Source organism: Mastigoproctus giganteus, chromosome 3, assembly GCF_048544385.1.
Source record: "Mastigoproctus giganteus isolate SK-2022 chromosome 3, ASM4854438v1, whole genome shotgun sequence".
In the NCBI taxonomy this organism is placed as follows: Eukaryota; Metazoa; Arthropoda; class Arachnida; order Uropygi; family Thelyphonidae; genus Mastigoproctus; species Mastigoproctus giganteus.
In genome coordinates, this window is record NC_143577.1 from 23,113,947 (window position 1) to 23,138,315 (window position 24,369).

The window sequence follows — 24,369 nt, forward strand, 5'->3', positions numbered from 1 at the left end:
GTTTGTGCAGAGAAAGTTTTCTCACACTGAAGGATGTGCTGAATGTAGTATACTGTCATCAGAACTATGGAAGAATTTCAAGTTAGTATAAAAAGGTCATTAATATACAACAGAAAAAGAACAGGATATAAAACTGAATCTTCGGGAACTCTGGCATGAGTGAAGGTGTTAGATCTACCATCACTCAACAATGATTGGCTGAATGAAAACTGACTACCTAATTTCAAAACAGAGTTGGAAATCCATAAGATAGGAGCTTATTTAGAAGACCTTTATGCTGATTATTATCAAAAAAAAAATCTTAGAAATTGAAAAAGCAATTGCTTGAATTTCACCAACTTTTCTATCAATTTGTCCAAAGACTAGTAACATAAGCCAAGATATCACCAGCTAATCGGCACTGATGGAATCCATATTGGTGATCATTAATCAGACAGATGGTTTTGAGATATTATTGGCAGAGTGGCTAATGACAATAGTCAGAATATGCTTCTCCAATGAGAATTGACTAAATTAGACAGATGGGCTGAAAAGTGGTAATTGAAGTTTACATTGATAAATACAACTTACTACATTTTTGGGTGACAGCAATCCCAGTTTTGCATACCATTTGGGTAGTACCACACTCAAGGTAATGGAGAAGGGAAAAAAAAGACCTATGGAATCATTTTATAGTTTGAGATGAAGTTCTCTGAGCAGTGCAGACAGGTGCTAGAGCAGCTCTTGGTATTTCTTTCAATAATATATGGAATTTTGTTAGCAGGGACAAGCAGGTGATTATCCTATTGCATAAGGCAATGCATTTTGCAGACTCAAAATGCAGACTGCATTTTGAGTCTGAATAGAAGTTTGTAAACCCTAAATGGAACTAAATACTGATAGGACAAAGGGGATATAAATATAAATTTGAAAAGGATGGTTGCAAGATAGATATGTTCAAATCAAATTTACTTTCAGCCAGAGTGTAACTGATTGTTGAAAAAACTTCCATCTAGTGATGTGGAAGTGAGTAGTGTGTGTATGTGGTTTTTTTTTTTTTTTTTTTTTTGCTGTGTAGGCTATATAAGCCTGCCTCCTTTTTTCATTTTACCACTACTAATAATGAATTAATTATTGTTAATAATTAATATTAATTAATTCGGTAATTAAGGAATTAAGTAATTTTAATCTTAGAACATTAGATTAGACATGCGCTGAGGAGGGAGAGAGAGAGAGAGTGTGTGAAGAGATTTAATTAAAGGGAAGTGATAAGCAAGTGACCAGGAGGAAGAAGGAGAATTGGAATATTAGATGATTTGATAGCAGCTGACGGGTATTTGAGATGAAGAAGAAGGATAGAGAAGGGGAAAGATGAAGATGTAATTATGTTCTGGCTGTCATGAACCTGCCATGCAGCAAAGAACTTATGAGGGGTAATTATCACAAGTTTGATATTTTATTACACATGCCTTAGAAAGAGGAATAGATTGCAATTTGTGCATAATGTGATGTCACCACCCACACAGCTCATTCAGTGGTTTAAGTGGCAACATTTCATTAAAGTAAGGGATGATAGACTTCTCTTTAGATAGGAGAGGGTGGGGAGAGAGAGAGAGAGAGGTCTTGATTTATAACATAGACAGGGACAAATCATGGCAATTTTAATGAATATAACAACCCAGTGTCTTTATTATAAAAAAAATACTTCCGTTAAGCAAACATTTGCATAAAAAAGTCACTTATAGAACGGGTTATCTTAAACAAGAATATATCACTTATTATTAGGAATATCTGCAAGAATTTTACGCAAGAGATTGTATTAATTAATAATATACTTAAGTTAAATATATTCAATAAATAAAGCTGATATATATATATATATATATATATATATATATATATATATATGTGATAATGCAATATAACAAAATATATTTTCTTAACATCTATATTCAGAACACCAGATAAAAGTAATAATTATTTTCTTACAGATGCTCAACCTTTTTGTAGCTGTAATAATGGATAATTTTGATTACTTAACTCGTGATTCCTCCATCCTAGGGGCCCATCATCTTGATGAATATATAAGGGTTTGGGCTGAGTATGATCCCAGTGCCACGTAAGTTAATGTTTTAAATTTTCATAATATAAAATTTATTTAGCCTGATAGTTGAATGTTAGTTATTCTCTTTTTTGCATGGATTTATTTCCGGTGATGAAACAAATAGGAAATCTCTCACCCAAACTAGTTATCGAAAAATTAATTCTCATATTGAAATATTTTTGTCTTGTCAGTAGTACTTTTTTTTTATAGTAATCTAAGACATTAAGGATTCATTGAGAGACATGAAAAAAAGATACACCTATAAGTTCTCTAATACTGTGTAAATGGGGAGAAGGGGAAAAGACTAAAGATTCTGTGACATTGGATTTAATTTCTATTAGTGCAATTTTCAGAAAATATATAAGAAGAAAGATTGTTTTAAAGAACAGAAGGAATAAATGAAGAATAAGAAAAGTTAGATTGGTGAATTTAGAGTTCATTTTTGCAAGGATTGATAATATTTAACAGCTAAAGCACATTTCATGCTGTTTTGTTACAAAGACTTGAAACTACAGATGATAATTCATTTAAAATGACATGGAAATATCTGTAAAAAATGAATAAACCAAAAATTTAATGTCTGTAAGATGTCCGTAAGTGGGATGAGTTTGCAAAAGACAAGTCATTAATTAACCAATTCATGCCTGATATTCTAAAATTGGAATGTTGTCTACTTTAACTAATAGAAAGCAGACAATGTTTGTAAAATCTCTTTTGTACTAAACTTCATACTGCATTCATAGGATGTTTTATTTTGATTCTGTAGCCACAACTTGCACTGGTGTAGTTTGCTTACTCTGATAAATTATTGTACTTTACATTTTTATTATTATTGAAACTTTTTTTTCAGTTGGCCATATTTTTGGCATATTTTATTGATTTTTTTACGTTTTCTTGAAACATGTCAGCTTGTATATAGATATTGGTATTTTTCTAACCTATAAAATAAATTCTGTTGTTATTGTGGCTTAAAAATTCATTTTAGTTATATTCCAAATTTGGAACATGGCTACCTCTATATTTTTTTGTACATTTCATTTCTTCTCAGCTGTGGATGTGAAAACATTTTACAGAAAGAAGAAAACTTGCCCGGAAGCAGTTTTATTCAACTTCCAAATAAAATATTAGAAAAAGCATACAATTTCACTTACGTATTTATTATACCTCCTGAAGGCTGTCATGATGATTCTGAAGCTTCAGATTCAAAAAAGTTAGAGAAAATTTTGTTGTCAAATTTTTAAAGTATTGAGTCATCATCATCATCATCATCAGCCATTTTCAATCCACTGCAGGATGAAGGCCTCTCCAGCAACTTTCCAGTTCCTTCTGTTTTGAGCACTGGCCATCCATTTACTACTCAAAAACTCATGAATTTCATCTATCCATCTCCGCCTTTGTCTTCCAGGTTTTCTTCTAGCTCCTCTTGGGTACCATTCTGTTATTTTCTTAGTCCATCTGTCATCATGTCTTCGAGCTATGTGTCCTGCCCAAGACCATTTTAGTTCTTTAGTTTTGATAAGAATGTCCTTTACTTGAGTTTGCTGCCTAATCCATGTGTTTCTCTTCTTATCTAACAGTCTGATTCCCAATATAATTCGTTCCATTCTTCGCTGTGTAGTTCTTAGCTTCTGTTCCATTCTTTTGGTGAGTGCCCAAGTTTCACTTCCATAAGTCATGGTGGGGAGTATACATTGATTCATTATTTTACGTTTCAGACAAACTGGGATATTGCTCTTCAGTATGTGACCATATTTCCTGAATGCTATCCATCCAAAATTTATTCTTCTCTTGACTTCCAGCCATTTATCATTATTACAGCTAATAACTTGTCCCAGATAAGTATATGACTCCACCTTTTCAATTACTGCTCCTTCAATCATTATTTCCCTTTCTGTGGCATACTTGTTCATCATTACTTTTGTTTTAGCCATATTCATCTTTAGTCCAAAATCCTTACTAACTGTGCATAACTGATTAAGATTTTCCTCTAATTCTTTGGGATCGTGGCTTATGACCACAATGTCATCTGCAAATCGTAAATGGTTTAGGTACTCTCCGTTCACATTGACTCCTTTCTGCGACCAGTCTAATCTTCTGAAAGCTTCCTCAAGGGCAGCAGTAAACAGCTTCGGAGATATTGTGTCTCCTTGTCGAACTCCTTTCTCGATTTTAAATTTGCTACTGTCTTTGTCTAGTCTAATAAAGGATGTAGCACTCTCATATATTTTCTTCAAAATCATAATATATGGAGTATCTATGCCTTGTCTTTCCAGTGCCCGAAACATTGCCTTATGCTGTATGGAGTCAAATGCCTTTTCATAATCCACAAATGCCAGGCATAATGGTGTTTTATATTCATTTGCTTTCTCCATTAGCTGTGATATTACGTGAAGGTGATCCATAGTTGAGAATCCTGTCCTAAAGCCAGCTTGCTCTTTCGGTTGATTCTCATCAAGTATTCTTTCTAATCTGTTAGTAATGACCCTTGTGAACAACTTGTAGATATGGGATAACAAGCTGATTGGTCTATAATTGCCAATTTCTGATTTATCTCCTTTCTTATGCAGCAAAACTATGATTGCATTATTCCACTGCTTAGGCATCACACCTTTTCTAATGCACTTTGTGAAGAGCCTTGCCAGTTTTTGTGTTATGTCTCTTCCTCCCAATTTTAACAACTCTACAGTAACTTCATCTTCCCCCGGGGCTTTCCGATTCTTCATTTTCTTCAATGCATGTTCTACCTCATCAGGAAGAATATCGGGTATGTTGTATGTGTTGCTACTTTGCAATCCATCTTCCCCACTGCTGGTATCATTCCCTCGCTCCTTGTATAATTCTCTATAGTAGTCTTCTGCTATTTGAATTATGCCTTCTCTGCTGTTTATAAGTACACCATCGCTATTCTTCAGTTTCAGTATCATTTGTCTTTCTGTATTACTGCTCATGGCTGCTGACTTAAATCCTTTGTTTTCCCTTAATGCTTGTTCTACTTTTCTTGTGTTAAATCTTCTTATGTCCTCTCTGAGTCTCTTTCTAATGGCTTTGCATAACTCAGTATACTCAATTTTCTCCCTGTCAGTGTTTTTCTTGCTCTTCATTTGTCGTCTTTGGTTCATCATGACAAGTGTTTCTTGACTAATTTTCTCTTCTTTGGATTTCTGTTTCCCTATAGGTTTCTTGGGCTTTATCACTTTCAGAAAGTTGTAATATTCCTCGTCGATATCTTGGTCCTGAGCAGTCTGCAGAAGCTCAAACTTGTTCTTAAGTTCCAGTACATACTGCTTTTTCTCCTCCTCTGTTATTTCAAAGACCTTTGTATTATTTACTCGAGTCAGTTTTTTCCTTTCCTTTCCTACATCTATATCAAGTGTACATCTTACCATTCTGTGATCACTTCCAACATTTACCTTATTCAGGACGGTAACATCATTCACAATATATCTTCTGTTAGTGAGGATGAAGTCGATTTCATTAGTTGTTAATCCATTTGGACTCTTCCATGTCCACTTTCTGTTCACCCTTTTCTTGAAAAAAGTGTTCATTACTGACATTCCTTGAGATTCTGCAAATTCCACAAGTCTTTCACCTCTTTTATTTCTTTCACCAATTCCAAAATTTCCTATAGTTCCTCTTTCTGCGCTGTTTTGCCTTTTTCCAACCTTAGCATTGAAGTCCCCCATAATAATAGTGTAGTGGGTTTTCTGCTCATCTAGAAGACTCTCAATTTCAGTGTACATTTCTTCAACCTCTTCATCATCATGGCTCGATGTTGGTGCATAAATCATTATAATCTTTAGCTTGTACCTCTTAGAAATCTTGAGTATTAGTCTTGACACCCTTGGTGATGTACTTTTGAATTCCAAAATGTTGTTTTTAAAATCTTTATGGACCAGAAACCCAACTCCACCTTCACTCCTTTCACTGTTTCCATTAGTGTACAGCAGATTTCCACTTGATAAACTTATAAGTGATTCATTTCTTCTTCTTGTTTCAGCCAAACCAAGTATTGAGTAGGCCAGTAGAAATGTCAGCTATTTTTCAAAATAATCTGGTTCACAAAAAAATAAGCAATAATTATTGTGGGTAAGAAGATGGAGAGGATGCAGCGGCAGATCCATACTGTTGTCTGGTGGGAAAGGGAAATTTAACAGTGATGATATATGTAATCAAAATTGAAGCTTGAAGTTGGCTTAAATTTACATTGCATTTTTAATCAGCGTTTATGTAATATATATATACAACAAATAATCACCACACAACAACGTAATATCATAAATCAGAGTATTTGTTATAATTTACTCAGATTCTGGGGTGAGCATTGATAGCTCCAATCATTCCCTCCTGAATTCACCACTGAAAAAATGGTGTAGTTAGACCATAAGGGACAGAACTGTCTAAAAGTCAATATTTTGGCATCAGTTATGAACACTGAAAATGAATGTATTGAGGGTGCAATGGAAAAAATTGTGACCACGAAGGGGGAATCCAAATGCCCACCAAATCTTTTGAGAAAAGGGAGATCTTATACTAGGGAATTCAAAACACCAAAAAATCTATTGAATTATTACTTGAATTACTTTCAGACAATACATTAATTATCTGAATACACAAGGGAACTAACCATTCTGTATTCAAGATGAAAAGAAATAAACAGTTCTTTTCATATTACCATACAAGAATTTAATGTTTTCCTTGCAATACTTCTGATTTCTGGATACAGTAGTAAACCTCAAATGAGATATGACTTGAAGCAAGATTGAGAACTTTTATTTCAGTTTTATCAAATATGTCAGAGATTTCCAAATATTTTGAAAAATTTGCACTTATAATAAAGCAAAATTCTCAGTTTTGCAAAACAGAAATTACTAGTTCTCTAAAATCAGACCTCTGATTTATAAATTTTCTGAGCACCTGAACAGAGAGTTTATAAATAATTTGTCACAAGGCAAAGATGTTAATATAAAAGAATCAGTGGTCTCACAACTCTGATGGCTGTAAAGCCATCAGAGTTGTCGGCAAAAAATACAAGGAAAGCATATAAGATATGGGTACAATTTTTGTTCCATAATCTTTCAAATAGATATTTAGTAATTACAGAACCTTATCAAGGAAAAGAAACCATACTAAATCATTAAGACTTAATGTCCTTTTAAGTAAAATGAATTAATACAATTAAGTCATATATTATAATTTTTTGCACAGCCTCATTCCAATATTGGAACAGTTTTTCTTTCAGTTGCAGTACTTACAGAATGTGAATAAAACAGAATAATATTAGTATTAGTAATTGACACATGGTGCAAGGAAGCCTATGGCGTATGCTGCACCAGCCAAAAAAAAAATATATAATAATAATAATAATAATAATAAAACAAAATAACAAAAAATACATAAAATAGAATAATAAGAATAAAAACAAATTAATAATAATAAGAATAAAATTTTAAAAAAATAAAAATAATAAAAATTAATAAGAGAAAAGGAAATGGACAACCTATGCATTTTCCTCATCCTTTAGGTAATTATCCAGCTGACCTCTGAATTTCCCCAGACTGTCAGCCTCTACCACCCATGTAGGTAACTTATTCCAGTAATTTATAACTCTCTGGCTAAAATAAAACCCTGCAATCCAGTCTTAACAACTCCCCTCGTAACTTGAAATTATGGCCCCTAGTTATAGAATCATTTATAACCATGAAATTTTCGTCCACATTCATTTTGCTTATGCCTCTCAGTGCCTTAAACTCCTCAATCAAGTCTCCTCTAAGGTGCCTAGTTTCCAAGCTCTGCAATGCACATATTCAAAGTCCTTCCTCATATGGACACCCTTTTGCCAATCTCACCAGGTAAGTTACCCATCTTTGAACCCTTTCAAGAAGAATAATGTCTTTCTTTAGGTGTGGTCTCCATACTTGAACACAGTATTCCAAGTATGGTCTAACAATAGCCTTATATAATGGAATTATGACATCCATATCTCTACTAACGATTGTTCGATAAATCATCGATAGGACACCATGGGCCCTCCTTGCAGCCAGTCTACAATGCACGGAGAATGTCATATCTGATATTCTCCGAGCATTGTAGACTGGTTGAAGACATCATAATACCCAAGTCCCTTTCCTCCAACTACCAGCTTTAGTTCATCTCCACCATGTGTATAAATTATTTTGTGGTTACTGTTCCCCAGGTGCAATACCTTACACTTTGCTGGATTAAAGCATAGCTACCATATATATCTGACCATCCCTGAAGTCTATCTAGGTCATTCTGAAGAAGCTCTGCTTGGTAGCAATCATTAACTACTCTACCAATCTTTATATCAAATTTAGACATCACACCCTCTATCCCTTTATCAATGTCTTTTATGAAAATCAAAAGCAACAATGGTCCTAATACTGATGCTTGGGGAACCGCACTTCTTACATCAACTCAATCTGAGGAATAACCATTTATCACAACCCTCTGCCTCCTGCCCTTAAGCCATCCATCTGAGGATTTTCCCTATGACTCCAACCTGTTCCAGCTTATAAAGTAACCGCTCATGTGGGACTGAGTCAAATGCTTTGCTGAAATGCAAATAAACGTCGTCAAAATTGTTCCCTAAGTCCAGCTCTTGAGTGACCCTGTAAAAATAGCTAACCAGATTAGTTAAACATGATTTTCCCTTTACATAACCATGCTGAGTATCCTTCAAAATTCCATTTCTATCTAAGTGATCCTGAATTCCACCCTTGATCATAGTCTCCATGATTTGCTCTACTAATGAAGTTAGACTAACCGGCTGGTAATTTCCCACTTCACTCTTAGAACCGCAATTATGAAATTGGAGATATAGTGGCACTTTTCCAATCCAATGGAATCACAAGTCCAGTGATGCTCTTATATTTAGCCTCAATGGTTCAATGCACTCACTTGCACCTCCTTTAAGATTATAGGGTAAATGCTATCAATCCCATGAGCCTTACTGGCCTGCAGGCTCAAAAGTTTTTTCATTAATTAAACGTGTGAAATTTCAACATCATTAATTATATTTTTTTCAACTTCACTCCCAGAATTTCTCATTGACGTGAAGGGTTTATCATAATGACCATAATATTTCTAATTCAAGTTAATAATATCAATTAGAAGAATGCATAAAATTCAAAATTAAACAATTCATGGCCAAAATTAAACATTTTGGCCATGAATGGGTTAACCTGACTGCTCCCTTTTGAATAGAATCTAGGATTTGAAATGAAATTAGGCACAACATTATATAGAAGAAGAGTATTTCACTTGAGGATTTCTGATTTGAAACAGGCAGCAGCTGTTTAGATGAAAAGTAATACCAAGAACAAAAAAGAAAACTTCGTTACTTCAATGCAGAGGATGCAATATTTGTGATACCAAAGAATTTTAGAAGTCAGGGATATTCCCAGTAAAGGTACAAGTAATGTCCTTGTCTAGAAATCAAAGTGCTGTTGAAGTTGAACATGAGAGTGACAGACTTTTTTTGAGAATTAAAACTGCATTTGGTTTTAGATGGATTGAAGTCAACTAAATCTTCTTTTTTTCCTATTGGCTAATTACCTGGAGATAAGCATTTAAGAAACAGATGATGGATATTCAGGAATTTGTAATTATTTGATTGTTGGTTGATCGTTGAAACAACTTGCTTGCTTTCTTGCATCATTTGCCATTACTACTACTATTTATGCAGAGTAGGGTTTGTAAAACTGGAAGGTGGAACTTAGTGTATTATCATCTACAGATTTCCAGTCAGTAAAAAATCCAGAGTTCCCTCTGTGATGTGTAGTCAGTAATCACAGAGGAAACTGACTACCCAGTTGTAAAAATTGATAGCATATCATGTGAAGGAATTTTGATTAGAAGAACTCTGTGACAAAAGCTTTGTTTGAAGGCCTTGGAACTGTCAAAAGCATTTGCTTTAGTTTGTTCAAATTTTTTATTGAATTTTTTCCAGAGATGAATAACATAAACCAGGGAATTGGAACCAGTGAAATCCATCTTGACAGTCATTAATCAGATGACACGTTTCAAGGTAACATGAGCACTGATGGTTAATGGATTTCTTTTCTGCACAGAGATTTGTCACTCTTTTTAGAAATTGCCTGTACACGAGCAAAGTTTTATGCAGTTTAGTAGGAGACTGTAAAGAGGTGACACAAAATAGGAGTTAAAGCTGGGGCACAGGACTGAAGAAACAGGTGGTGATATGTCACCCAAGATTCTTCTAATCTCTTTCTCTTGAAAACCCAATGAAGTAATTCAGGAATGTGTTTGGTATGGCAGAATATGAGGTGATTTACTAAGTTCCTCAATGCAGGAGTTTGAGAGAAAACTATGATGCTCACAAGCCAACTTCATATAAAGATGCAAAAGAATCATCATAACATAGCAGAAGAATGTACTTTCACAAATTTCCGACAATGGCTTTGACCAGAGTCCATAGGCCTCATTTACTATTTGAACAGGAGACAATTTCCTGCTTTTGGCCATTCTCAACCTCGCATTGTTTGGCATTGCAATGCTAAACAACATGAGGTTGAGAATGGCCACGAGAGAAAGGCTTCATTGGAGAAGAGACCGTCACCAAGTTGTGATCTGAGGTGCCTAGATGACCACTCACCTTGACCATATACTTAAAAGGGTTGTTCATGAGAAAAAGATCAAGCATGTTGGCTGCATAGTTAAGAGTGTCTGGTGGTAGGTAAATGAACAATCTCTGCAGTTGATGATAGTCATTTACCACCTAGTATTGCTATTAACACAGAGGTGTGGCATTCCTCCGTGTGGTGTGGGCACCACACCTCGACCCCTGCTTACATTGGTTCACACCTGGGTGGTCACCTCCATTATATTAGGTGCCATGTTTCAGGACTTGCACGTGAGAGTTATACCTAGGGTTACTAACAGTCCCACTATCGTGAAGGTGCAAGCAAAGGATTTTCCTGTTACAGACTGATCAGACTTTGTTGAAATTAGGTCCACTTGACTTGTGCGTCACCTGAATATTGTTCCATCAGCTGTAGCAAGCCCAGCTTTGACATACAGGGAATGTCTGTAACATCCTCAAGGACTTAGGAAAATGATTAAGCTTACTGGCTATTCACCTTCAAAGTAGTTTCCTTGCCACTATATACACTGATTCCAGTGCTTCTGAAACTTATGGAAGCAATCTCAAAACTGTAGAAGCACTGGAATAGGCTTCTTTTTGAATTGTTCCAATGTCACATCCTGAATAATTTTCACAATCAATGCAAATCTGCAACCTTTTAAGGGGTTAGTGAGTATAGCAGTTGGGGAACAACAATCATGAAGTGCTTCACAAAAAATTCTTGGATTGAAAGTGTCTAGTGTGCAGGAGTGTTGTCATGATGCGGTACGAATTCCCTGAAGCTCACGTTTTCAGATTTTCTCCAAACAACATTGTGCAATTGCCATAGAACTATTTTGTAATATTCCTGGTCCACTATTTGACCATGTGGGACAAATTCATAATGAATAATGCTCTTTGTGTCAAAAAATACCATAAGAATAATCTTCATATTTGATCAAGATTGTTTTGCTTTTTGTGCCCCAGAGAAGATGGAATCTTTCATTGAGAGGACTGGGTCTTGTTTCTGGATCATAGTCATACACCTACAATTTGTCACCAGTAATGATAGAACAAACAAAGTGTGGGTCAGCAGCACATTGATGAAAAGCCTGATATGCAAAAACTCGCTGCTCTCTATGATCATTAGTTGAGGATATGAGGCACGAATTTGGCTGAAATGTGTTGCATTCCCAAATCTTGTGCTAAAATTGATTGACACCTGCCATATTCACAGAAACTTCATAGATAGTTAAATACTGATCACTCCTGATAAGATCATGTACACAAGCAATTGACTCATTGGTTTTTGAAATTAAAGGGGCCAGAGCAAAGGTCATCCTCAATGGACAAGTGGCCCTCTTTAAACTTTGCAAACCATTCGAAAGTCTTCAAACAACATATAGCATCTTTCCAAAAACTGTTTGTAACATTTCATGGGTTTCTGTTGAACTTTTTCCTAATTTAAAAAAAAAAAATCTGATGCAAATTCACTGCCCATTAAAATCACTCATTTTAAAATGTGACGGAAACACATAAAACAACTTCTATTCAACATGCACTGACTGCAGATAAATGGGCAATTTGTGCATTGCTGTCTCAATAAGTCACCAAACATATGCAACAAATTGCAATTTCAAGATATATAAAGTCAGTTCCTGAATGTTTTGATCATCCTTCATACGTTTCTTGTTTATAATTTTATCACTTTTTTTTCTTTCCTTTATATTCTACCCCAGGGGCTCACATCTCGTGAGTATGAGCTTGGCACACCCAGAGTCCTGAGCTGGATATCATCATTCTTCTCCTTCTTGGTGATTCTCTCTCTCTCTCTCTCTCTCTCTCTCTCTCTCTCTCTCTCTCTCTCTCTCTCTCTCTCAGGGTAACTCGAAAATTTTTTTAGCTGGTACAGCATAAGCTTCAGGCTTCCTTGCACTATATGGCTAGTAATAATAATAATAATAATATTAGTTCTTTATGCTAATTTTCCATAAAAAACAAATAGGAATTATGTATTTAAATTGCTCAACCTGTAACAAAACTATAAATTCTGCTCCCCCTCATCAGAAATTCTTGATTAACTTCCCAGTGATGGTATGAAGGTTTCACCACTGTACAGGCGCCTCCGTAGCCAGGTGGGAAGGAGCAGCAGTGCGCAGCACACGCTTCTTGATTAGACCGGGGTTCGAGCCCGTCACCACCAAATACGGAGGATGCGGAAAGGTCAAGGAATGACCACCGCATATCACGGAGCAATATGGCCTTAGTTGCTAATGCTCCTAAAACCCAACAAAACAAAACAAACAAACATCACCACTGTACTCTTGTTTAATTATTTATCCACTTGCTCCTGCACTAATTGATAATTAATACAGGGTTATCCTGCATTTTACCTGAGCAGGTGGGTTCAACGTTTTGTCAATAGATGTCACCACTATACCTATCGACTTTAGCATTGTAGTGTATCATGTTGTGCTTTTTGTTATATAGAATGATCTGAAGAATGAACTTTTCTTTTTGAAGTAAAAGGAAAAAATAAATTAAGGAAAAGAAATCCGCACACACAATTGCAACGAAGTGATACTTTTCAGAATCTACATGTGTGCAAATACAGAGAAATGTAGTTCATGTGTTACAATTTACAATGGTACAATGCAATTACAGCAATAATGCTACTGCTACTACTATTACTACTAATAATAATAGCACAATGCACTCAACCTGCCATCCACCATGCTGAACAACAGCAAGTACAGATATACCCTCAAAGAAGGAAGGAACCACCTGTACAGCCTCTTCTACCTGATGTACATGGATGTTATCAGGCTCTACGGGGTAACTGAGAAGCAACTCCAACACCTATTCTGGATCATTAAAGAATTCAGCAAGGACCTCAGGGTGGAATTTGGACTAGACAAATGTAAGACTAAGGATTACGTCAGGGAAAATTACTCAGCCAAAACTACCAGCGGCAGACTGGTAAAGAGATCAAGGCCACGACGGGGGTGAGTGCTACAAATACCTGGAGATTATGCAGGCCTGGCAATTAGAGCACAAGGAGATCAAAGCCTACTTGATCAAAAAATATCATCAGAGACTCAGAAGCCTGCTCAAAGCAAAGCTGAATGGAGGGAACATAGTTAAATCATAAACACCTATGCAGTCCCAGTGCAAACATGACTCCTTCTCGATCATAGAATGGACTAACACTGAGCTGGAGGAGACCATGAGAAAGACAAGGACAAAGATGACCAAGAGCCGCCAACACTACCCAAAGTCGGCCATGGAGAGACTGACCGTAGCTCGGAAAGGAGTAAGGGGCTTCACAAAACTCATAGAGCAACAGAAGAAATCAATTGAGAACCTGAAAGATTGCTTTTAGAAAAACAGCACCACTCTATCAGGACATAAGGAAGATAGACAAGCAGCATACCCAACTCAACCTAAGTGAGGAGACCCCTCCCATCCAGAGGGAACAACCATCGCATTTTCACGGAGCAATATGGCCTTAGTTGCTAATGCTCCTAAAAACCAAATAACAAACAAACAACAAACCCTCCCATCCAGACAGAATAAATGGATATAGAGCAGGGGTGGGCAGCCTTTTTAAATGGTGGGTCAAATAAAATGTCTGTGAGGCACAAGCGGGCCAAATTTTTTTTTTTTTTTTTAGGTTTCCAAGATTTTTAGGATTATGAAAATAGTGTAGAATAAAAAAAAATTTTATAAACAGTTTTATCTTAATGTTTATACTTCTGTTTTAAACAGTTAATATTTAAACTTCTGTTTAAATATTAACTTTAAACTTCTGTTTATACTCCGTCCTGGAGTATAAACAGAAAATTTATTATTATTATTTATTATTATTTAAATATTTATACATACTGGTACATATAATTAAGGTTATTAATTATAAAAATGAAATAAAAATTCAAAAATAAAATTATAAAATGCAAATACAATTCCAGTAACAAAATTTCAATATTTTATTTTTATAATATCATTAATATTATAAAAATAAATAATTTTTATAATATAAAAAATATATGATGGTTTATACTGTTGATTTTTTATCAGTGAATCGATATCTGGATTGATATTTGTAGTAGCAATGTGCAGAGTATTTTCTAAATTTATGTCAGAAATTTGGGACCTGTACTTGCATTTTATAAATATCATGAAAAAAATTGTTCACATCTGTATGTGCATCCATTTGGATGCACATACAGATGTGAACTGTGTGAACAGATGTGAAATAAAGATGTGAACAGATGTGAAATAATGACAGAATTTTCTTTGCATTGTCTATCACCTGCGGATAAATATCAAATGGAAATATCAAATTTCCATTTGATATTTATCTGGAATTTTGTTAATATTAGGGTTAGTAAATGGTGATGAAAATATTTCAAAAAATATCTTTTTATCGCTAAAATCAATGAATGTTTCTTCAAACTCTTGATGCAAATTTTCAAAGTATTGATACATTTTTTTTTTTCATATGTATTCTTGTATGAACTGCTAAATGTAGGGAAGTTAAAGAAATTATTATTATTAAATTGATTTTGCCACAGTGGCAATTTATTTTTGAATGCTCGCACCGCTCTGTATAGTTCGGTTATTATTTGGTTTTCTTTTTGCAATTTTGCATTTAATTCATTCAAATAAATAGTGATATCCACTAAAAATCCCAAATCACAAATTCACTCTTCCCCACTTAGCTGAGAAATGGGATTTCCTTTGAGATTCATGAACAGTTTGATCTCATCTTTCAATTTGTGAAATCTTTTTAACATTGCTCCCTTCTACAGCCATCGAACTGCGCCACAATAAGTCAAATCGGAATACCCAGATTCAATATCTTTCAGTAGTTCCATAAATTTATGATGACCAAGTAAAGATTTAGATTTAATTTCATTGATGCATTTTACGACAACATTCATCACAATTTCAATATTCACTACCTTGGAACATAGACTTTCTTGGTGATTTATGCAATGAAAAATAAATTTTTCAGCATATAAACTTTCACCCTATCCTTTTTCAAATATGCCACAGTGCTCTTGTTCTTCCCTACCATAGATCTCATGCTGTCAGTGGATATTCCAATTAAGTTACTGTATTCAAATTTTAATTCAAGATTTCTAAGAGGTACAAGCTAAAGATTATAATGATTTATGCACCAACATCCAGCCATGATGATGAAGACGTTGAAGAAATGTACACTGAAATTGAGAGTCTTCTAGATGAGCAGAAAACCCACTACACTATTATTATGGGGGACTTCAATGCTAAGGTTGGAAAAAGGCAAAACAGCGCAGAAAGAGGAACTATAGGAAATTTTGGAATTGGTGAAAGAAATGAAAGAGGTGAAAGACTTGTGGAATTTGCAGAATCTCAAGGAATGTCAGTAATGAACACTTTTTTCAAGAAAAGGGTGAACAGAAAGTGGACATGGAAGAGTCCAAATGGATTAACAACTAATGAAATCGACTTCATCCCACTAACAGAAGATATATTGTGAATGATGTTACCGTCCTGAATAAGGTAAATGTTGGAAGTGATCACAGAATGGTAAGATGTACACTTGATATAGATGTAGGAAAGGAAAGGAAAAAACTGACTCGAGTAAATAATACAAAGGTCTTTGAAATAACAGAGGAGGAGAAAAAGCAGTATGTACTGGAACTTAAGAACAAGTTTGAGCTTCTGCAGAATGCTCAGGACCAAGATATCAACGAGGAATATTACAACTTTCTGAAAGTGATAAAGCCCAAGAAACCTATAGGGAAACAGAAATCCAAAGAAGAAAAAATTAGTCAAGAAACACTTGTCATGATGAACCAAAGACGACAAATGAAGAGCAAGAAAAACACTGACAAGGAGAAAATTGAGTATACTGAGTTATGCAAAGCCATTAGAAAGAGACTCAGAGAGGACATAAGAAGATTTAACACAAGAAAAGTAGAACAAGCATTAAGGGAAAACAAAGGATTTAAATCAGCAGCCATGAGCAGTAATACAGAAAGACAAATGATCAAATGATACTGAAACTGAAGAATAGCGATGGTGTACTTATAAACAGCAGAAAAGGCATAATTCAAATAGCAGAAGACTACTATAGAGAATTATACAAGGAGCGAGGGAATGATACCAGCAGTGGGGAAGATGGATTGCAAAGTAGCAACACATACGACATACCCGACATACCCGATATTCTTCCTGATGAGGTAGAACATGCATTGAAGAAAATGAAGAATCGGAAAGCCCCGGGGGAAGATGAAGTTACTATAGAGTTGTTAAAATTGGGAGGAAGAGACATAACACAAAAACTGGCAAGGCTCTTCACAAAGTGCATTAGAAAAGGGGTGATGCCTAAGCAGTGGAATAATGCAATCATAGTTTTGCTGCATAAGAAAGGAGATAAATCAGAAATTGGAAATTATAGACCAATTAGCTTGTTATCCCATATCTACAAGATGTTCACAAGGGTCATTACTAGCAGATTAGAAAAAATACTTTATGAGAATCAACCGAAAGAGCAAGCTGGCTTTAGGACAGGATTCTCAACTAAGGATCACCTTCACGTAATATCACAGCTAATGGAGAAAGCAAATGAATATAAAACACCATTATGCCTGGCATTTGTGGATTATGAAAAGCATTTGACTCCATACAGCATAATGCAATGTTTCAGGCACTGGAAAGACAAGGCATAGATACTCCATATATTATGATTTTGAATAAAATATATGAGAGTGCTACATCCTTTATTAGACTAGACAAAGACAGTAGCAAATTTAAAATCGAGAAAGGAGTTCGACAAGGAGACACAATATCTCCGAAGCTGTTTACTGCTGCCCTTGAGGAAGCTTTCAGAAGATTAGACTGGTCGCAGAAAGGAGTCAATGTGAACGGAGAGTACCTAAACCATTTACGATTTGCAGATGACATTGTGGTCATAAGCCACGATCCCAAAGAATTAGAGGAAAATCTTAATCAGTTATGCACAGTTAGTAAGGATTTTGGACTAAAGATGAATATGGCTAAAACAAAAGTAATGATGAACAAGTATGCCACAGAAAGGGAAATAATGATTGAAGGAGCAGTAATTGAAAAGGTGGAATCATATACTTATCTGGGACAAGTTATTAGCTGTAATAATGATAAATGGCTGGAAGTCAAGAGAAGAATAAATTTTGGATGGATAGCATTCAGGAAATATAGTCACATACTGAAGAGCAATATCCCAGTTTGTCTGAAACGTAAAATAATGAATCAATGTATACTCCCCACCATGACTTATGGAAGTGAAACTTGGGCACTCACCAAAAGAATGGAAGAGAAGCTAAGAACTACACAGCGAAGAATGGAACGAATTATATTGGGAATCAGACTGTTAGATAAGAAGAGAAACACATGGATTAGGCAGCAAACTCAAGTAAAGGACATTCTTATCAAAACTAAAGAACTAAAATGGTCTTGGGCAGGACACATAGCTCGAAGACATGATGACAGATGGACTAAGAAAATAACAGAATGGTACCCAAGAGGAGCTAGAAGAAAACCTGGAAGACAAAGGCGGAGATGGATAGATGAAATTCATGAGTTTTTGAGTAGTAAATGGATGGCCAGTGCTCAAAACAGAAGGAACTGGAAAGTTGCTGGACAGGCCTTCATCCTGCAGTGGATTGAAAATGGCTGATGATGATGATGATTCAAATTTTAATTATAGCATAACTTCTTTTTTCTTATTAAATATGTATTTTCCCATCTGTTGTTTTAAGTTGAGTAAGTGATAACAGTTCTTCTGTTACATTAAAATTTCTATCTATTCCTCTAATAAAAATAGATAGTTGAGCTGTATCTATCAAATCAGTGCTTTTGTCAAAAGCCAATGAATAATAATCAAAATCAGAAATTTTTTTTTGTTAGGACTGTTTTACATTGGCTGACATTTTAGCAATTTTCCTTGTTACTGTTCATCATGATAAGCTTATGTTTTCAAATTTCTTTTTATTTTTGAGGCATATGGTTTCCACTCCAGCTAGCGTACAGTCTTTAACAAATTTGCCATCTGAAAAACACTTTGAACTTTTTGCAATTTTTGATGCAACTATATAGCTTACTTTCACCGCAGCTTCTGATTCTTGTGTATTTTTAAAAAAATAGTGTTTTCTGTTTTTTTAAACATTTTTTAAAATTTTTGATTTTTATCATCCTTTCTTGTCCCATAAACTTGTCATAATTAGCGTGTTTAGTTGCATAGTGTCTTTTGATGTTATGTTCTTTGTTAACCAAAATCATAACAAATTAAACATATTGGTTTATTATTTCTATCACACATGCACGCACGTTGTTGTTGTTATTTGGTTTTTAGGAGCATTAGTAACTAAGGCCATATTGCTCCGGGGATATGCTGTGGTCATTCCGTGACCTTTCCGCATCCTCCATATTTGGTGGTCACAGGCTTGAACCCCAGTCTAAAAAAGAAGCATGTGCTATGCACTGCTCCTGCCCACCTGGCTATGGAGGCACCCTCTCTATCACAAGATAGTCATTTGTCCACTTTTCTTGAAAGGTGCGACATTCCAAATATACTCTACCTTTCTCTGTTTACATGGTATAGCCATCCTAATAAAAAATATATAACCTTTAATAAATATATTCCTAGACAAAAAAAAAAAAAAAAAAAAAAAAATTAAATCGAAAATTATTACAATTTCAAAGATTTTATAAAACCTTAATAATCTTAGATTTTCAATTATGCGTTGCAGTAGGTTTCAATAAATGCCTTCATAAAAATAAAATAGTAAATCCAGTGGCATAACTAGAACAAATTGGCCCCAATGCAAACACGGGTCAAGGGCCCTGCACCCTGTTAACCCAATGCCAAAAAGTGAAGAGGAAAAAAAAAAAAAAAAAAAAAAGGAAAGAAAGAAAGAAAGAAAGAAAAGCTCAATATATTATCCATTATTTCTGAAAAATACCAGACATATCTTTATTTTCTGAACAAAAATAAAATACCAGGAGGATGGCAATTCTACTAACAACTGCCTACTTGCTTTATTATTATTATTTAAAATAAAAAATTAAAATTACTGACATCAGAGTAATAAAATTACAGATAGTTCTGTCAAATTGTAACAAAATGCAAAGAATAGTAAAAAATAATAATAATAAAGAAATAAATCTACAGCAATGAGTAATATATTAGTATCAAGAACTGGACAATGTTTGATGATCGCTGACATCATGGATCATTCATAATTTATGAATGGTCCATCATGTAAACTAAACTAATGAAAACAGGAATAATAAATTTACTTACTTAAATCTTCAGTCTTTCTATCACAAGTTAGAAAAAAATGCAATCGTGCTGGTTGATGCTGGTTTTATTTCTCTGAGAAACTTTAAAATGTAGAATAATAGTACATGATGCTTGATAACAGCTGCAGACCTTTCTTTCTCTGCCAATAATGAAAATCTCTGTTATTGGCTAAATTCTTTTGTTTCATTTCCCAAGTTACTCCTTCAAGTAACTTTGTGACAAATTTTCCGGCCACGAATAAAAACAAAACAGATACCCACTAAAAGGTTATAAAATTATTCATGGCCAGCGACAAAGTCCGAGTTCTGTTGACTGTATAGAAACAAAGCAATAAACAAGGGAAGAATGTTGTTGTGAAAATGGCAAATGACCCTCCAAACCATAAATTTAATGAAACTTCATGTTTAGGAGTGATGAAGCAGATGCTTTACTCTGCTTGGCCATAGTTTTTCCACTCTCTGAACACCACAGATAAACACTAATTACAGGAAGGGTTCCTCCCAATGCCCTGGTCAGTTTCAGAACAAATGCAAGGATCAAAGGATCTGCAATTTAGGTGAAATTGTTCCATTCACTAATCTTGTTGCCCTTCTCTGTACTCGTACCAGCAGCTCTACATCCTTCTTGAAATGAGGCCTCCAGACCTGTATACAGTACTCAAGGTGTGGCCTGACCATTGCCTTATACAAGGGAATAATCACCTCCTTATCCCTGCTAGAAAAATTCCTGTATACCATTGACAAGACACCATGAGCTACTCTTGCAGCCCATCTGCACTGCTCAGAGAACTTCATATCTGCCTGCACAATTACCCCCAGGTCCTTTTCATTCTCTACCACTGTCAGTGTAGTACCACAGAGTTGATACATTGCTCTGGGATTACTGTTTCCCATATGTAGTACTTTACATTTGTCAATGTTAAATTTCATTTGCCACCTCTCAGCCCATCTGCTCACCCTTTCCAGATCCTGTTGCAGCAGCATAGCGTCAGTAGTGTCCTTAACAACCCTGACAACCTTTGTATCGTCTGCAAACTTGGACATTAAGCTTGATATTCCATCATCAATATCATTTATAAATACAGAAAACAATAATGGACCCAAGACTGAGCCCTGAGGGACTCCACTAATAACATTAGTCCCCGATGAGCAGTGTCCATTGATTACCACTCTGTCTTCTCCCCCTCAACCATCCCTTTATCCATAGCAGCAATTTGCCTCCAATGCCACACTGCTCCAATTTGTGCAGCAGTCTTCCATGTGCAACAGTATCAAAAGCCTTTCTAAGATCCAAATATATAATATCAAAGATATTCTCTGCATCCAGTTCTTCTGTGACTGCATCATAGTATCCAATCAAATTGGTCAGGCAAGACTTTCCCTTAACAAAACCATGCTGTGTCCGAGCTGTAACTGAAGGTCTATAATTACTTGTGTCAACCTTTGATCCTCCTTTGTGATTGGGGTCACATTTGCACATCTCCAGTCTATGGGTACCTCCCCTTAGTCCAAGGAAGCTCTCATAATTATGGCTAAGGGTTTGCTTACTTCCTTTGCTGCCTCCTTTAATATAACTGGATAGATCTCATCCACCCCAAGTGCCTTTCTTGTGTTTATCTTCAACAGTTTCTCCTCCACTTTACTCTCAGTTATTACCAGATTATCTAGTTTACTGCCAGAGTTAATACACCTCTGGCATTCCCGTCACTGAATAACTCCTCATGTGTGAATGTCGATGCTAAATATTCATTTAGTTTGTTAGCTACCTGAGCAGGATCATCAACAGTGCTAGGGATTTAATTGGTGAAGTGATACCAGTTTCTGAATGTCTGATTTAGAGTCGCTTAGCAGGAGTCTTAAATCACTTTGTTTAGTAATCTGAAGTCGATTTCTTTGCTTGGAGACAAGTTGGGTGACCACACTAACACCAGCATAAAATATCTTATACATAACTACTTACCAAACTTGCACAACCCACAACCCTTCACCTACCACAGATGAACAGTAACTAATTTATAAGAAAATAATAGCTATTACCAATGATTGGCCGTCTTGTGAGAACTGCAGATCATTAATACAAACAAAGTAACCAAAGGAAATAGTTTTGAAATCGATGAGTACTAAAACTTTAAATATGAAGCGAGGAAGATGTTTCACATTAGGCTCTGGCCTGATTGGTTGTATACAAGTGATCATGCTCGGAGTGGCCCCCACCTCCTCCAGCAGAATTTTGCCATCCCCTTGCCTTTTAGCAACTCCTAGTTAATCCTTGGGGCCAGTATGAGAACCTTGAGAACAGTATGGCCACTTTGAGAACCACTGGTCTAAACTAAATACGCCACTAAACCTTGGAAAACTAAGTCATAATAAACAAGAATTAGTATTAGTATTAGTAGTGGCAAATTATGCAAGAAAGCAACTTTATAAAAGCATTAAAAAAAAAAAAAAAATCCCACATCACCTGTCCATCTCCAATAATTTTTCTAGTCCTACCTTGAATTTATCCAAACTGACCATTTCCACAACAACATAGTCAACCACCCACTGGTGAAGGCAAACCTACACATATCTATTCTGCAATCATTCATCCTCAATTTGAATTTATGCCTACTCATGCATAATCTGAGCATTGAGCTACACAATTCCTACAAAGCCTTAAGGCACTTCACTTACATCACCTCACAAGTACCTAGTCTCCAGATGCTGCAATTTACAGTACCGAAGTCTTTCTCAGTAAGACCACCCTTTGTTTCCCTTCACCAATCTCACTGCTCTTCTCTGCACCCATTCCAGCAGATCTACATCCTTCCTAAAATTAGGCTTCCAGATGTAATATGCAGTACTCAAGATGCAGCCTAAGCATTGCCTTGTACAATGGGATGATCATCTCCTTGTCCCTGCTAGCAGAGTTCCTGTATATCATTAACAAAACTCTATCAACTGCCCTGGAAGCGTGTCTGCATTGCTTGGAGAACTTCATATCTGACTCCACAATTACCAGCAGGTCCTTTTCATTTTCCATTACCCTGAATGTAGTACCACACAGTTGGTACATTAATCTTATATTACTGATACTAATATGGAGTACCTTGCATTTGTAAATGTTAAACTTCAACTGCCATTTCTCAGTCCAATTGCAAAAATCTCAAATTAGTACACTGTGTTCACTTACACCCAGTGGGTTTTTTACCTGCAGATTCTAAACGCATGAAGAATCACTTCTAATAATCAGATCAAAAGTATTGGTTCCTCTTTTGCCTCTCTAACATGCTGCTATAGAAAACAGTCATCCAATTAATCCACAAAAGTCTTGCCAGTGTGTGAGTGACCGGTCCACAAGTTCCAGTCAATTTCTGGAAAGTTCAAGACACCCATTATAAGACATTCTGATTTACTGGCCCACTTTGTTTAGTTTTTTGTTATACTCATCATAGTCATTACGCCTATAACACAATCCTACTCTCATTTTCATTTTGCTAGTGCTTACATCACACCAAACTGACTCAGCATTGCACTGGTCACTCATATCAACTGGATGCACTGCCTTAGATTTAATATGCTTCTTAACTAAGTGCATAACCCCCACCCCTCCTGTCCTGTCCTTCATATTCTCCATATTCAAATTCAGCCTTGCTTATGTCCAACGAGAACCATGTCTCCAACATTCTACAATGTCTGCATTTGATGACTTAATGAGTACTTCAAATTCGTCCGATTTATTTACTATGCTCCTAGCATTAGTGTACATGCACCTGTTCTTACCCTTAGTTATTCAAATGAAACCCATATATTTTTTTGTTCCATGATGACCCACAGCAGGGCTTGAAATCCCTGACACCTCCCTATCTAGGCTGCTACATTTTCCAGTAGAAGCAATGCAAGAATCCTATTCACCTCTGCCTATGACTCTTGTTAATCTGTTAGTCTGCATGTCCCCCCCCTCCCAATTATCAGTTTTCTGACCACCTAACACTGCCTCAACAGCATAAGCAAATATTACAATCCTTTCAATGTTAAGTGTATTCCAACCCTATAAAAACAGTCTCTCTGTTAATAAGCACAGACCACACACTTTCAAAGTTAATTCTAAATTGTGACTTTTTCCCAACATTTTCCTTTACTTGTTAAGTAAGTCCTCAGATCTCCTACTGTTAATATCATTAGTACAAATGTGTACAACAATATCGCTTTCTGTGTCCTTAAAAGATGTTATCGCTCTTCAACATTGTCTACTTTTGCCAGAGGCAAAAGTAGATAATGGCAGACATACCCTGGTCCTATTCCACCCATCCTTTTTACACAATATATTTCCCCTTTCCCTGACAATAGAGTCATTAGTAATAACTACGTCCCA

General features: G+C 35.6%; 1 protein-coding gene across 1 annotated transcript in view; it reads left to right on the top strand.

Moving 5' to 3' along the window:
- Positions 1-24,369, top strand: part of LOC150087800 (voltage-dependent calcium channel type A subunit alpha-1-like) — a 1,442,149-nt gene that overhangs the window by 1,000,678 nt on the left and 417,102 nt on the right. Inside the window, exon 31 of the mRNA XM_090369204.1 lies at positions 1,971-2,098. Coding sequence (XP_090225330.1) covers positions 1,971-2,098 — 128 coding nt within the window. The remainder of the gene's footprint in view (positions 1-1,970; positions 2,099-24,369) is intronic.